The sequence below is a fragment of the Aythya ferina genome (genome assembly GCF_964211825.1).
Source record: "Aythya ferina genome assembly, chromosome: 2".
Classification (NCBI taxonomy): domain Eukaryota; kingdom Metazoa; phylum Chordata; class Aves; order Anseriformes; family Anatidae; genus Aythya; species Aythya ferina.
The window spans coordinates 148,185,683-148,201,978 of record NC_140297.1 but is presented as its reverse complement, the minus strand read 5'-3'; the positions used below and the strand labels follow the sequence as shown (position 1 = coordinate 148,201,978).

Sequence of the window (16,296 nt, the reverse complement as noted above, 5' to 3'; positions counted from 1 at the left end):
TCCACGCTGTAAGCAGTTTTATTCAGCTTATACAACAGCAAGTAGTAATAAACAGAGGTCTTTGTGCAAAAAAGTATAACAAAGTAGACCCATTATTAAAATTAAATTGGCATTTTTTTAAATTCATATTAAAAATACACTCATTGAAAAAGATACAAAGCTTTATAAAGACCAAGCTGTATTCCTTCTAACAATGAAAGATAATAAATATGCAAATAAAATAAAACCTTTTTCATTTGAAATGTTTTAAAAAATTAAAACTTTCAGTATAAAAAGTTTCAAAGCATGCTACTGTGCTTGAAAAGGAAGTCTATATAATTACACTGACCAAAGTTCTTCTGATGCTTGCATATGTGTATGCACGTGTTATACAATGTCATGTTTTTCTTGCAATCAGAAATTCTCTCTCTCCAGTTTCTAGGAAGGTGTGGATAGCAGGTAATCTACTTGCCAGATTTTTCCAAAACCCATTCAATCACCTGGGAAAATACATGAGAAAATTATTTGCATAACTCTTCCTATTGAAAGCAACTTAAGAACATCTGAGACATATTGTCAATTCTTTCTTGACCTGAAGACCTGTTGTTACTAAACGAGATTTAAAAGGCAATCCATTCAAAGGAGAGAGTTTTTAATAAACTGAGAAGATAATGTTACCTCCCAAGAATGGTATTTAATTGAACAGAACACTTGTCTTTAGAAAAAGGCATTTTTAGATCCCCTGAACTGAGCTACCTCACCCCACACTGTACAGTTTTTTTTATAAGGTAGTTTCAAAGTATTCTTTATTACAGGGAGAGGTGACCAATTTACAAGATGCCCAATTTCACTGCTGTTGACAAAGAGGTATTAATGTTCATATATAAAACTACTGACCAGTTTCCCCAGACAAAGACTGCAGTGGGAAACAGTGCATCAGCACAATATCCCGGTCCGGGATCAAACAGCACAACCCGTGTAGTTTTTGAAACCTTATGATCTATATGAATCAGTTCACAAGGCAAAACAGTGCAGAACACAATACTGTCCTGGCAGGATAAAATTCTGTAGGGATCTAGCAGTTTCACTTAAGAGTTTTGAGGGGAGACTATTTAACTAACTCTGTTCAAATCCTTATGTTTCATTTATAGTTTTGAAAACTGCCCTATAAAAATGCAAGATCGTGTTATCCAGAATTTAAATCAAATATTTACTTACTTTCTGGAGGACAGGAGTGCTTACTCCTGTTGTTTGCTCTGTGCTAGTGTTCACAGAAGCACCCATTTACACACAAGAAAACTCATTTGATGTCATTTCTGTTTATAGTTATTTCTAAGCTTAATATTACTGTGTTTTTTTTTCTTATACAAAATTTATTTCCTTTGATAGATCCCTCTATTGGCACCTAAACTTTGAAGACAAATGTTACTTCCTTGAACACAAAGAAAGAAGAATTCCTAACAATTTTGTCTTCTCTCCAAGGAAGAAAAATCTCATGATTTTTTTTTTTTTTTTTTTTTTGAGTTGTGGAAAAATTTTCTTCATCTACATTTATCACAGTGGCATAACAGATAGACTGTATTCTAGCTAGAACTGCCAAAACCATGATCATATGGAATGGAAAACTTTGCTTTAGAGAGAGTTTTTGTGAGATCAGAATGCAAAATGACCCACAGCCTAAGGAATGCTTCTCTTCATCTCCTAAATCTGTGGACCAAACCATCCTACAGCCAAGCAGCGGCGGTTGGACTCAGCCTAGGCTAGTGAATAGAAAAACATCCACAAATCAAACAAATGCTCTTACCTGTTTAGCATTGTTATTTGCTGTTTTCTTCATTTCATCAAGAAGTCCTCTAGAAGTTTTAAGATCCTAAATACAAAGCACAAAGCCACTGAGATTAGTATACTCATATCCTCATTATAGGTGGATGATGAGGGGATGATGAGAGCCCTAATTATCTTGGGGAACTTAATCCTTTCATGATTTTTTTTTTCCAGAACTACAGAAAATCAGATTATTTGAATTCACTTTTTCTACAGATTAAGTAAATCTAAATTCACTCCAAGGGCCGTAACTTTTCCTACAGCAGTCCAGCCCTAGTACTGAAGTGTGACTAAGCCAGACCTTTCCTTACTTTCAAACTTCTAGAAATGCAATTTTGTTGTTGTTTCTTTGTTTTTTTTAAACACCAGAAGTTCTTACAGTCTGGATTGAAATCTTCCACGAACATGGAAATCAACCGTCTGTTTAGACCACAATACAGAGTTCTGGCAAAGAACAGAAAAGAGGACTTGGAGGAAAAGAATAAATGCAGGACAGGAAAAATCTAGAGTGGTTTGTCTGCTTTGCCATTCAATTTTCCCAGGCTAATCCAAGAGCCAGATTGCTTGTATAGCAAGCATGTAACACCACTGTCTGAAGAGAAACCAGAAACATGAATCTACTAGTAGTCTCCAAAGGAAAACTGTATCTATATCATGCTTCTGATCCATGCAGCACAGTAAAGTCCTACAGACCCAGAGTACAGTTCAAGAGAACAAAATCCTGCCACTAGAGCAGCTTTCTGAAGAAAAGGATCATTGTCTCATCTTCTTTTACTCTTCATTTGCAATGGAACCATTAACCCATCTGAATTCGCTTCCTCATATCTACACACGGGCTCTGACTTCAGATGAGATCTTCCTTCAGGGCCTACTTTGGGTGGATCTTGGGAGTGCTTACAGAACGAGCGAACAACTGTCCTCTAATTATTTAAGAAGCTGCTGCTCATCAGCAAGATGTTATAATGGTCTGTGTCAGCTTGTAGCCCTCTTCAATTGCAGAGCAACTTCATTTAGCTTAAATCATCTTCCCTGAAGCTCAAGCGAAACTGAGTTCGTTCACAAATGGTGGTAGGCTAAATGCATGCAGACGAACAGAACAGCAGCTCAACTTGTGAAAAATAGCTTGTTAACCCAAATACTGTAATTGCACTCATTTTTGTGCTCAGGCTCGAGCATTAACTTACAAAGTCCCCTATGTATTGTGGAAAGAGATGCTCCTCATTATCTCCTAAAAATTGGGTTGATGCAATTCAGCACGGTGCTGCCAAGTCAGCATTTGTCAGATAGATTGGCAATGTATTTACAAGAATTTCTGTGACCACGTCATGGCCCTGGAATTTCAGGTACCATGAGCTATTTACCCAAAAGCCTAGAACAAGGGAGAAGCTGAGCTGTCACAGTGAAGGACAAAGATTACTTGGCATGAAGTTTTTTTTTTTTTTTTTTTACTGAAATCTTTCTTCATTTGTAATCAATGACCAACTGACCAACATACACAGCCTCCATTCTGACAAAAGAAATGTGATCGTATTCTACAGTTTTATATGAGCAAAGAATTTGTTTCCAACAGCTGCAACCACAAATTGTGAAATATATATAAGGGCAAATATGTATATGTAAAGCTACATTTACATAGCTCATTATAACAGTATTTATGACAAAACTAAGTTGATCATCAATTTGGAGACAAAATTATCCTGTTACAAGCAGAGACAAAGGCAGTACAAAATACAAAACAAAATGTAGGACAATACAGGACACTGACATGACTACATCTGTACTTTTAAAAAGTAACACACGCAGGTGAATGTAAACCAGCCTACACTACAGTTCCACACAACTATATGTACATAAGTTAATTTGCATTCATCTGATGCTCATTCCCAAGGGACTTGCAAAGCAAGGGTAAACAAGAAAGTGAGATGTGACGGCCATAAAACAATTACAATTACAAAAAGAAAGCAGTTGCCTTACTGTTTACTTTTTCTTTTTTTTTTTCCCTTTGGCATCTCATCTAGTGCCCCCAGGATTTGCTAAGTTCCCACACAGTTGAGAGCAATTCTGCTTATCATGTGAATCACCCCAGATTCTATGAAAATGAACTTTATTTACACCTTGAAAACAGCTATAGCTTACAACAGCCCACAGATGATCTCATACTCTAGTCTCGCTGAAGGAAGATAAATTAGGAGAACCTGATGTCATGAACATTTTTTTTCAGTAGAATATAAACAGAAATCTATGGCCCTAAGCTATCTACAGCAGTACGGAAAGCTATATAGTATAAACACAACCTTACCTACCTGAACATTGCTTTTACATGTTATCTAACACACGTAAAAGACTAGTGCTTTATAAGGTTTGAAAACAAACAGTAAAACACCAAAATATACTGTAAAACTAGCTTCTGCACTTGACAAGACCACAGGTTTCTCCACATTCTACACATACTAGTGACATGCCACTAGGAAATACTAGCACCATCAGGTCTAAATACACCCAATCTCAAATTGCATTCAGGAATAAATTCATTCAGTTAAGCACAAAGAACTGTAAAAGCATGTCTTCTAGTTACCTTTAAGTAAAACTTCGATATCTCAAATAGACGTTGGCTGCACGATTCAAAGCACTTGTGATCCTCTGGAATTCCATGTTTTTGAAGAGTCTTGGCTACCACCTCCTTCAGCATCTGGGAAACAATAGAAACACACTCAAAGCTTCATCCCAATTACTGGCATGAAAAACTGTCCAAGAAAAACAAGTCACCCTTCTTTATATCTTCCCAACAAAGATCACAACACAAGAGTCTTAATATATTGAGAAGACTGAAAGACAAAAAATCCTGATCAATTTTGATGTTGCCTCTGTCATTAATCCACTGGCTAAATGCCATCGACTCACTGACCAAAGTTAGGCAGAGTTATTTAACGCTCTATTTCCATTTCCTTCACCAGAAAAATTAACAAAATGCTTACATATCAAAGCCATGTAGAGAAGCAGTAACTATCCACACGGGACTTCAAAGACAAGAAAACTAAATTGATAATAACATGGGTTTTCTCTTCTCTGAAATACAATATGTATTACTTTGCTTTATATCAATATTTTCCCGTTTCACACACGCATGCAAAAATAAAATCCAGGTACTACAGTCAAATTAGAAAAATTACTTTGTCATTCTTTATATCAAAGGCACTTAAACTCTGCTGTAGGTCTGAATGAGTTGCAGTTTATGACTGCAACCTTACTAAGACCTTACTAAGGTCTTACTGACATGCCTTTGACACCACAACATTTACATCCAAGCATTGTCTTCTCTAGTATGCAGGGATTAATTTAAAATTATCACCAATATAGAAAACAGAAACTGTTTTCTGTACTGTATTTTAAAAGTGAAATTATATACTAATATATATACTAGTATATATATATACACTATATGATGCAATAATGTTAAATTAATAGCAATAATGTATTTAAATATTATCTCTGTTAATGGACTTGTACAAATACTGGAACACCTCTTTATCCCCAGAGTAGTCCATTCTTTCACAACGGCTTTCATCTTTCCAGCACAGATTTCTCTGGTGGTTTTAGGTTTTATATTCATTTTCTGAATTTCATAACTCCTATTCACTGATATCCATTGCCACGTTTTTTTATTCCTATTTGTTATTTCTTTCAGCCTTAATTCCCTGGACGTGACGTAATAATAATCCTTACAGATTTTTTCACTCACTGCTTCTGGAGCACTCTCCTTAGTGCCTTCAAGATTCACTTACAAGAAGTTAATAGAATGAAATTTAGCAGTAACAGAGATGAAGACACAGTCCACATTTGAGTTAAAAGATATTAAAATAATAATAAAAAAAAACAATATGCAAAGAAAGAAATTAGGCAGACCTTCCCCCCACACACACCCCCAAGCAAACAAAATAAACCTTTACCCTTGTATGTTTCTGAGATCTCGATTCCTTAACTGGCTTTGACGTCTCAGATTCTGTTGCACTTCTGTGACTTGCGGAGCCAACCTTAGAGGTTACTTTGGGAAGCTGACCAGATTGTTTCAGTTGCACTGAAGTTAAAGAAACTGATCTTTCAGAGCGTTTCCTTGTTACCACCACTGTACTATGACTTCCACTACCTCCACTTGCCTGGGAGAGGAGAGAGTCTGTACTCTCAGATTTGGTTAGTCTAGAGAGGGGAAAAAAAAAAAGGAGAAAAACTTACAGATTTTGTACTGATTCTTCTGGTAGCATTGTTTCTGCTGTAGAGGCTGCTGCATAATTGCCTAGCAGACTATACATAGAATCATAAAGGTTGGAAAAGGCCTCCAAGATCATCTGGTCCAACCACCACCCTACTGCAAAGAGCATCTCAAAACAGCACATAGCATTCTAGTATTACCCCCAAAAAATTGTGTATTAGAAGAACACTTACTGATTTGGTTTCTGATACTTAGAGACCCATTGCATCTCTCTGATTAAAAAAAATAAAACTATAAACAAATTGAACAACTAAGACAATTAAGAAGAGAAACTCTTTGCAAGGAGGACTAGTTTTGCATACAGACGCTTTGTCTAGAGAGCCAGAAATGCTGAGTTTCTGGCCTTCAGTCTCAGGATAAAATGAAACATCTTGAAACTGACAAATTTCTTTTGGCCTTACAGGAATGTCACAATTGATCTACTGGAAATTGGGCATTACAGTGCCACTGGAACAGCAGAATGTTTGATCCTTCCAAGACTAAGAGCGCTATTCTGAAACGCCAGTTATATGACACACTAAGCATAATCACATCTTTTCTAACTATTCATGAAGCTGTAAGAGATGCAGCTATTTCCAAAACCATACCTCTGTTGCAAGGGGACATTAAACTGGAGTGAAAGCAAAGTGAAGCGTTACAGTATAAAGGTATAAAGTGAATTCAGAAATAGTGTTACATGGCAGTTTTTTTGTTTTGTTTTATTTTTACTGATGCAAGGACTTAGCATTTTCAGAGTGAGGTCAAGGTACAAACGGAAGTCTTAAAAAGTGAATTTTCAGTAAATATTTTAATAAACAAGGCTGTCAACAAGTTTAGATTTTTGTGGGTCATCTTATACTAGAAGTCCTTTGGATTAGGAATTCAGTCATTCTGTTTGTAGAGTCCTTGACTTTCTAAACCTTTAGTTATTTCAGTCCTAAATGAGGCCATCACCTTTACAGAGGCACTTTAGACTTTGCAAGATGCACTCACAAATCTCTTAAATAAAAGGTGCCTGTGCTGCATGGTTTTGATTAATCTAACGCTATCAATGGGAGGACACACTTGAGAAAAACTGAACTAACAGAAGAGGATTAAACAACTAAAACATTTGTCTAGATAGCTTCACTAAAAGCATTTCAAGATGAAAGAAAAGATGCATTTCAAAAGAGACTACTGAAATATTTCATACCAAAGATTTATTTTATTCAGTGCATTACCTCTTCTTGGGATAAAAGCAGTCCAAGTCTTTTGATCTGCGTTTGAGCCTTGATGCCTCTGTTCTGAATTCACTTTGTAAAGACTCTCCATCGGGGACGCTTCCAGGCTCTGACAAGACTGCAGGAGATGGGAGAGGGCTCAGGACAACCGGCACAGGGCAGCACTCTTTGGTGCAAGTAGTCTGGGTTTCATAGCGAATAAGACGAGTTTGAAGTTCAGCATATCCCACATCTCTCTCTAGGGCTTTTCTGTTATCTAGACAGTATCTAAAATAGAAATTAGAGAGAAATCTGTGAGAATCTCTGCTTTATTACAGTCCAAAGGGGAAAAAAAAAAAAAAAAAAAAGAACAATTTACTTTTGACTGTAATATAATATCCAGCACTTCTTTGTTTGATACATTGTTCTGAGAGATACCTTAAAACAGCCCCACAAATTAAATATAGTTAAATCCATCAGGAGTGTGTTAAGTCGAACTGCGACATATAATTTAAATTTTGTACTATTTGTAAGCCTTTTCCTTGACTAGAAGCTGGCAAATGTTCCAGTTTTCAAGAAGGGCAAGAAAGAAGACCCTGGTAATTATAGGCCTGTCAGTCTCACTTCGGTGCCTGATAAAATTACAGAGAAGATTATTCTGGGATTTATTGAACAACACCTGAAAGACAATGCAGTCATTGGTCACAGCCAACAGGGGTTCATAAGTGGAAAGTCCTGTTTAATGAACTTAATTTCCTTTATGACAAGGTTATCCATTTAGTTGACCAAGGGAATCTAGTAGCTGTAATTAATCCTTTTGGATTTCAGCAAAGTTTTTGATTCAGTTTCTCACATTAGCCTTCTGGACAAGATGTCCAGCATGCAGCTAAATAAGTACGTAATGTGATGGGTGAACAATTGGCTGAAGGGTTGGACTCAAAGCATAATAGTAATTATTAAGCCACAATATAGGAAAGACACAAAACTATTAGAGAAAGTCCAAAGCAGGGATGCAAAAAATGGTGGAGGACAAGATGTATGAGGAGCACTGAAGTCCCTTGGTTTACTCAGCCCCGAGCAGAGCAGGCGGAGGGGAGGCCTCATGGCGGCCTGCAGCTCCCTCAGGAGGGAAGCGGAGGGGCAGGCGCTGAGCTCTGCTCTCTGGGGACAGCGACAGGACCCAAGGGAACGGCATGGAGCTGGGACAGGGGAGGGTCAGGCTGGGGGTTAGGGAAAGGTTCTGCACCCAGACATGGTCGGGCACTGGGACAGGCTCCCCAGGGCAGCAGTCATGGCACCAGCCTCTTTAATTCAGATGTTACTGCCTTTTGTATTCAGTCTGTACTTAACAGATGTTACCTCTATTAATATACTAAACAGTGTGACACTCCAGTAAAACACTGAAGAGGAAAGCTCTAAAACCAAATCTATGAAGAACCCAGCACACCATAATGGATATAATATCTTCCAGAACTCAGGGCTTGCAAGCATTCATCAAAACTTCAAGACCCAGATAAAAATAGGATATTTTATATAAAATTATACACTGATATAATAGCATGATCATGGAATATGCCTCAGTTTACCCCGGTGACATCCACGATACTTGAAACAAATATTGAAACTTAGATGATTTCTCCTCATTTATTCTATCTTCTGTAAGAGGAAAAATGCAACTTTCCTATTCAAAGCAAACAAAAACCACCACAACGTGATTTCTTCAGTGCATATATCATAAGAAAATTGTATAGGAAATAGCAAAAGAAAACATCCCAAAGTAAAACATATATAATTTGCAGGTTTTAAGCACTTAATGAATACCAAAATGCAAGGACACTGACGTAATTTTAGGAAGAGCCAGGTTCTGCCAAAAACTAGATTGCTGTGAGATTTCACTAAGTGAGTGTAAATATGAGGAAAATCAGGCACAGCAAGTGTTTTAGGTGCTATTTAGTACAAATTCTTTGCTAACTGCACTCTTTGGAAGTGCACATTTAGCTTTGTCCCAGCTAAGCACCACTATATGAGAGATACACATTTTTAAAAGTGCTAACTACAAAAGTATCACTGAACAAGCAAAATATACCCTAGCTTTTCATCTTTCTATTGATTAGGAGGATTAAGTGGTTTAATCAATCAAGTGAAAAGAAGAAACTGTATTAAGACTGGTGGGACTGCAAACAGATCTATAACTGCAACATTTTTTTAAAGCAACCCCACAGTTTTATATAATTTCACATTTGAATTTGAAAGAGGACAAAAAAACAGCACTAATTCAGTGAAACTGAAATCTAATTCAGTTTCAGTAAAAGATACTCAGGAAATTACAATACAAAATGCATATTAACTCTTTTCTTGTATAAACGATTTGCAGGATTCCCTGCAAGAGCCCAAAATTTCATTTTAAGTAGGTAACTTACATTACCTCTCTACTGCAGAACAAAACATTATCATCCAAAATTATTCTACCCATTACTCAAACAAGCAAGCATTCTGAGAAAAGTGATCTCTCTCTCAACCCACCCTACAAACTACTTACTTGTTTCCTATTCTTGGAAACCGTAGACACATTCTTTACTTTTATCTCCTCACAAAGAGTTACATTAAATTACTAGATCTGATTTCTCCTCTTCCCCCCCCCCCACCCCTGCCGTGTTTTCATATTCAGAAATTCACTTTTCTAATAACATACCACTGAATCCATTTCTACAGCTGATTAAGACTTTCCACTGGAAATAAATACATTATCTGATAAGAGTAAGTTCTGTTAACTTACAAATTTCAAGGTATTTAACTTTCCTTATTTATATTCTCAGTCGCTTGTGTAATCACATCCCCTACAAAGATAAAAATGTTTTCATCTTTAGTAGTTATTACTCACTCTTCTTTACCTGCAATTACTTTCTCTTTGCAACACAGGATCTGCGTGTTTGGCACAGGTTCATTACACCAGAAATTTTATTAAATAACCACTACGTCTGGTTTTGTTGACAAAACTCTACTGCCACGTATAAATACAGCAGCTATGCAGATGGAAAAAATCACAACTGCATGGTCCGAAAAGCAACTGCTTCCAAAAGACCACGTGCTCCCTCCGATACTCCCACAAGAATATATTCCAGTCATAAAAATCAAGATTCTTTCCTTTTTACACAAGTTTCCACCACCTCATTCTACTTCTTCCTTCCCTTATTCCTAGGGCATTCCCCTCATCACCTTAATATGCCAGGGTCTCCCACCTCCCCACCACATCCAGCTCTTATTGCTGTCTCTACCTGTCTTTATTTTATTTTATTTTATTTTTTGCTATGACTAGAGGTAATACAAGCTGCCCTGTACCTAATTTAAACTCTCACATGCACTCCTTGCTGAGGTCAGACAGGTCATCAAGCTACCATATTCCAAGCCAATGTCCAATTGCTTTTCTCCTACAGCTGGGAAGATGAATTTCTCCTATCTACCCAGTTGTCTCCTTGTGTTCTTTGTTAGATTTAATTCAGGAAGGCTAACAGGCTCATAAGTAACCACTTAGAAAAAGAGAAGAAACAGATAGCTGAACAGAGAATGACTGCTTCATTTCTCCAGAGAACATGGCTGAAGATACCACATTTTCAACACAGGCTTAAACAAACTGTGTAAAGTTGATAGGAAAAAATACCAGTAGTATCATTAGCCACATGCTAATAATTTCAAAACGCAATTTTAGAAGAAGGCAGAGATTTGCATGAAGACCAGACTGCATACGCTTTGTACCCAATGCATTTCTTAGTGGATATCCTATCACAGAATAGTTTTCTCATGTACTACTCCAGTGACTTGATATGTACTAATGAATCCTCATGCTCTTGCCATTTCCAATTCTGAACTCAAGTTTTCAGAGACATTGTTAATATACTGCAGTACAACTTAGGGAAAAAAAAAACAACCTCTACCTCTCTACATTACCATCAAGGCAGGAGAGTTGCAATTAACCCAGTGAATCAAAGTTTTCCATAATTAATATTCATATTGCTTGAAATGTTTCTTCTTCTACCTTTTGAAAAATAGTTTTTTGGAAAAGATATGAGAAAACTTACTCAAGTCCATGATAATGGCACCCAGCTGCTTTTTCAAAAGGCAAGCCTCTAAGTTTCCGAGGAGTAAGCTCTGGTGTCAAAAGGAATGCATTTTCACTGAAAGGAAAGAAGCATAGATTTATTTTAAATAGTTGTAGTCAGGATAAAGTATGCTTTACAGAAGTCAAAAACAAATGCCTTGACATGGGAAGACCAAAACAGCATGTCCTGTAGCTCATGAAGGCCCTGAGACAGAGCATCATTGGGAAATTAAATCTTTATTGAAATAAGAATTTCTGCTCAAATAATTACTATCTACCGAGCTGTTATTATTACAGAACCTCTTTGATGTTTCAACCAGTTTAGAGGTCACTGCTCCAAATAATTTATTGATAAAACCAGGCAACTATCACATTTCACAACAGGGCACCTGAACAAACAGAGGAACCAGTAGCTCCCATTTCTCAATCCAGTGCTATAATCAGCAAATTCCTTTATTTGAGCTTCAAGTTGTTGTCTCTCCTAACAGTCACCTTTCCCATGCTTCACATGAATGTGTTTGAAAGTATTTCAATGGAACAAGCTGTAACAAGATGGAGAGAACTCACTGCCAGATCCTAGCACATGCTGAAAAGTCACATCCCAATTAATTCTGAAGTAGGGAGGAAATGAAGACAAAAGATGCAGCAGTATCTGGAACCTATATATTGATTCAGGTTTTGTCATTCTCATAGATTGTCTCTACACAATTACCACTGGAAAAGTTACCTGGGAAAAACATCCATGAAACCCAGGTTGGTGAATCTAGCAAGATGACTATTTAAAAAGACTATCAGCCAGAACTCCAACCTGTATTTTAAGCTCAGATATGGAAAACAAACTCCTTTAATTCAACAGTCTCTCTCAAAAAAACAAAAACAAAAAATAAATTGTGTTTGTCTATAAAATTTTGTGCTTGTTTGAGACACTGTGTTCAAACATTTACTATTGCAAAGCTGCTGGTTATTCAAGAGAATCTAGCCAGAGAGCCTGCTAGGAGGTTGGGCAGCTCAAAGTAGAGTTCTGCTGGACACAACAGTAATGGCAACATGGTATGTCAAAGGGAACTGTCCACTATCTTCCAGCCAACAATCTCATTATGGATTTTCACAGGTTTTCTGTTGTTGTTTGTTTTTTTGAACCAAGCAAAACACATACACAGAGTATAAGTCACTGCCAGACCCTATAGCCTTCATGTAAAAACATGTAGTTTATTTTTTATCTAATATCTTGATTTTGGCTTTTTACTTCCCTCAGATCTTTAAGATCTCTTGAACTATTAAGCAAGCGATTTGTGTTACAGTAAAGAACTTCAAAGCAAAGTTTTTCTAATCATCCTTTCTTCTGATAATTGACAGAAATCCAAGCAAATTGGGCCCAAGCCTCTCAAATTCAGACTTCACTTAGCTATGGCTCAAAGCAAGTCATTCAAAACAATCAAAATATTCTACACAGTAAATCTTCTCTGAGGGTTTTTGAAAAATCAAGGATTAAAAAGCATTTTTGTAGTGAACAAATTATTAACTTCTTTCCCAGACTGCTAAATGGAATGAAAATATTTAATATTATAGACAAAATCCTAAATCATTTGCACTCATTAACTAACAGCTCTGTAGGAGACTCAACCTTCACTGCAGATTTTCTACCTTACTTGAGTTATCTGCCCAGAACACCTTTTAGTTAGTTTCAAAACTTCAGTAAGTACTTTAACAGAAGTCTCCTAAGTCATACAGAACTTGCCCTTCTCCCTTGCCCTTTTAATTTATTACATATAATGAGTTTTATAAAAAAAACTGTAGGGGCTGTACAATAATTCCATTAGACGTTCCAGTATTCAACATTAAGAAGGTCAACAAATAACTCCGGTGACTGCAAACATCTTCTGCTTATCTAGCAGTTTTTTGACACACTGCATGAATAATACAGGCTCTGACTCTACAGACACCATCTGACTGTTGTGTAGGTTGGCCTTACTCTAACAGATGTTTAAACTCTGAAAATTATTCCTTTAAGTAATATCAATCTCGCTGCTGAAAAGGGAGTGGTCAATGCAGTAATACCAGCAAACACACTAAGAATGAATTCTCACCAAGCAGAGCAGACAAGCTTCCTGTCAGAAGCACCTCAGCACTTAAGAATATTGATAGGAATGCTGGGCCAGCATGACAAGAGACACACATAGCTAAATAGGTTCAGCTACTGTACTTTTAAAATTTTTATTAATATTCTTCCTACTTAATATCCTTCTCACTAAATGAAGGAAATCACACCAATGAAACTGAGGCTCTGCTGTGCTAGAAATACTCTTTTGGAAACGGATGTGTGGTGGCAGTAGTTTGTAGAATAGCCATGGCAAAGTCTGGTGCCACACTTTTGCACATCAGGCATTTGTTTTTTTTTTTTTTTTTTTTTTATTTAAATGCATACAACCAACATCATCATCTCTGGCCATTTCAGACTCAAAGTAATAAATAAATAGCAAGACTAACCATAGCAGTTGATTGCACTGGCAGGCATGTGATGCAAGATGTTGCAAGTTACAAACCCAAATTTTGATTCTGTTATTTGGTCATTATTCCCATTCTCCTACATCACTCCTGAATATGGTCTTCAGTGGTTTTATTATGCTGAAATCATACCGTTTGGGAATCTGTAGTGGCTGAAGATCACCAACTGGCAGCCCTTCTGGTGTGAAGTACTTCAGTAATTCTTTAGCATCGAGCAATGTCAGCGACTCCCGCTGGCTATCTTTATGCCCCAGCAGTTGTTCAGATGAATGTGCAAACACAGAAGCCCTGGGGGAACAAAAAAAAAAGTAAATACTAATCTAAGAAAATAGTGTTGTGGTTTTTTTTCCCCAGTTATTATTATTTTTATTTTTTTTTAAAGGACAAAATAACTGCTGCTCTGGAGCAATTAAATGTAGCTTATTTCCCAAGTAAAATAAACAAGATTGTTTCTTGAGAACATTTGTACAAACCTTCACAATAAAATATATTTGATGGAAATTCCTACTGAATAAAAGAAGTAATTTCTTCAAGTTTTTATAACTTGAAGTACAACATGGGAAGCATGTTATTCATCCCCTTTTTCCATTTACGGATTCTAAGATAAAAAATGAGTTTCCATAAAACAGAAACTTATAACACACACCAAAGGAACCATAAAGACACTACTGCATATAACTTTCCTCTCTCTTTTTTCAAGTCCTCAACCAAGTTCAGCAAAGTTCTCTCTTTTCTACTGCTAAGCCACATGTTTAAGACAAGTTAGTGAGAAGGAAGAAAATTACCTGTTTGAGAAACAAAAGCCAAAATTTAACAACAACAACAACAAAAGCTATGATAAAGCACAGATCTAATTTGTGATATACAGGACTCTAACCTAGGCCACGGACATCTATGGTATTTAAGACAGGAATAGGGTGGAAATTACTGAAAAAAAGTAGTTGGACATCTGAGTCTAAAGCTCATTACGTTGCATTAAGTGACACAGAAGTCTACAGGTTTCATTTACATAGCCAAGGGAAAATATATATATATATATTTATATATATAAATTTAAAATTATATGAGACCTGATATTACTCTTGACTATTTAGGAAATATGAGATTAGAACCACATTGTACATGCTGATAAAAACTGTTTTACAATCTTTACGATTTATTTATACTGCTGTGTTTGCTGGGAGAAAAAAAGCCTTTCTATGTTTTTCTTGTACGGCTGAAGCCTAGAGGTATCATTTTGATAACTCAGCTTTGGAACTATGCTACTTGTAACTAACTTTCAGCTGTGTTTTGTCAATGAAAATAAAAAGCAATACTACTACAAATACCAAGAAATTACCCCAAAACAAACTTGGAAATTGACAGTGTAAAGAAACTTAGTTTTATCCTTAAACAAAGTTTCCACTGAAAGATTGTCTATGTATTTGAAAACAGTTTACAAAATAGCCTTCAACATACATGGTTCATTTAGAGTGATATTCAACGCGCATTACAGAGAAAGTCTCCAGTATTTAATTAGTACCTCATTTTCTGCTTGATTTTTTCAAAGTTTTCCAAATTCTGAAGAACATGCCTTTCTGGCCAGTCCAATGGATTCAACTCCATTAAATCAGATTCTGCAAGAAAACATCCACCATAAAAGGAAAGCCATTACAGTTTGCTCATAAGAATCAGGATGCAATTTGTCTCCAAATGTAATTTATACCATCAACCACAGAAATTCTAGATTTGTGGCTCTCAAGACTGTTTTTTTCTGCCCAGCAGCCTTGTCACCAGCTATGATCCTACAACTACGCACATAAACTTTACAGGATCTAACTCTACAAAAATGAGACAGAGAGGAACTGGTCATACAAAAAAAAAAAAAAAAAAAAAAAAGACAAAATACCAACATTTTCCTTGAAATACAGGAGAGTCAAGAAAGAAAAGATGCACACTTTCTTAAGATATTTAAACACCTGTACCAGAACGTGGGTAACCCGTAACAGGACTAAATAATAATGGCATAAAGAAAATCAGCTTTGTGCTGTGGTCAGAAGTATTTTCTGAATATTTTTTTGGTCAAGAAAAAGAAAGGAAATAGTTCACACAAGGGTAATTTTAGTTTGAAAAAAAAGCCTTGAAGGCTATTTTAGTTCTCATTCCCTTCCCCACCCCCTTCTGTTATAAGACTTTCATTCTTCTGATAAAAAAAAATTGAAAGCAGGTTTGAAAACACATCAGAGATCTTTTTAAAGAACGATACGTACCAGAAGTCACAGTATATGGCTTAGTTTTATTGGCAACCTTCTGTCGAACAGGTTTAGGAAGACTAGTGTCGCACAGGTCCAAAAAACATTTTCTTGTAAGTTCTAACAAGTTTTTGAGCTCACCAGCTGAAATAACTGGAGGTTGCTTGGTCAATTCCTTTCTCTCTATAAAAGCAAAAAGGAAGAAAGGAAAGCTGC

The 16,296-nt window shown here is 36.4% G+C and overlaps 1 protein-coding gene across 1 annotated transcript in view; it reads right to left on the bottom strand.

Annotated features, from left to right (window-relative positions):
- Positions 1–16,296, bottom strand: part of MTBP (MDM2 binding protein) — a gene marked incomplete at its 5' end in the record, with an annotated part of 30,831 nt that continues 14,535 nt past the window's right edge. The window contains 9 exons of the mRNA XM_084507425.1: positions 1–479; positions 1,784–1,849; positions 4,379–4,492; positions 5,751–5,997; positions 7,270–7,536; positions 11,325–11,420; positions 13,982–14,137; positions 15,372–15,465; positions 16,099–16,263. Of these exons, the coding sequence (XP_084363551.1) occupies positions 444–479; positions 1,784–1,849; positions 4,379–4,492; positions 5,751–5,997; positions 7,270–7,536; positions 11,325–11,420; positions 13,982–14,137; positions 15,372–15,465; positions 16,099–16,263 (1,241 nt within the window). The 3' untranslated portion in view covers positions 1–443. The remainder of the gene's footprint in view (positions 480–1,783; positions 1,850–4,378; positions 4,493–5,750; positions 5,998–7,269; positions 7,537–11,324; positions 11,421–13,981; positions 14,138–15,371; positions 15,466–16,098; positions 16,264–16,296) is intronic.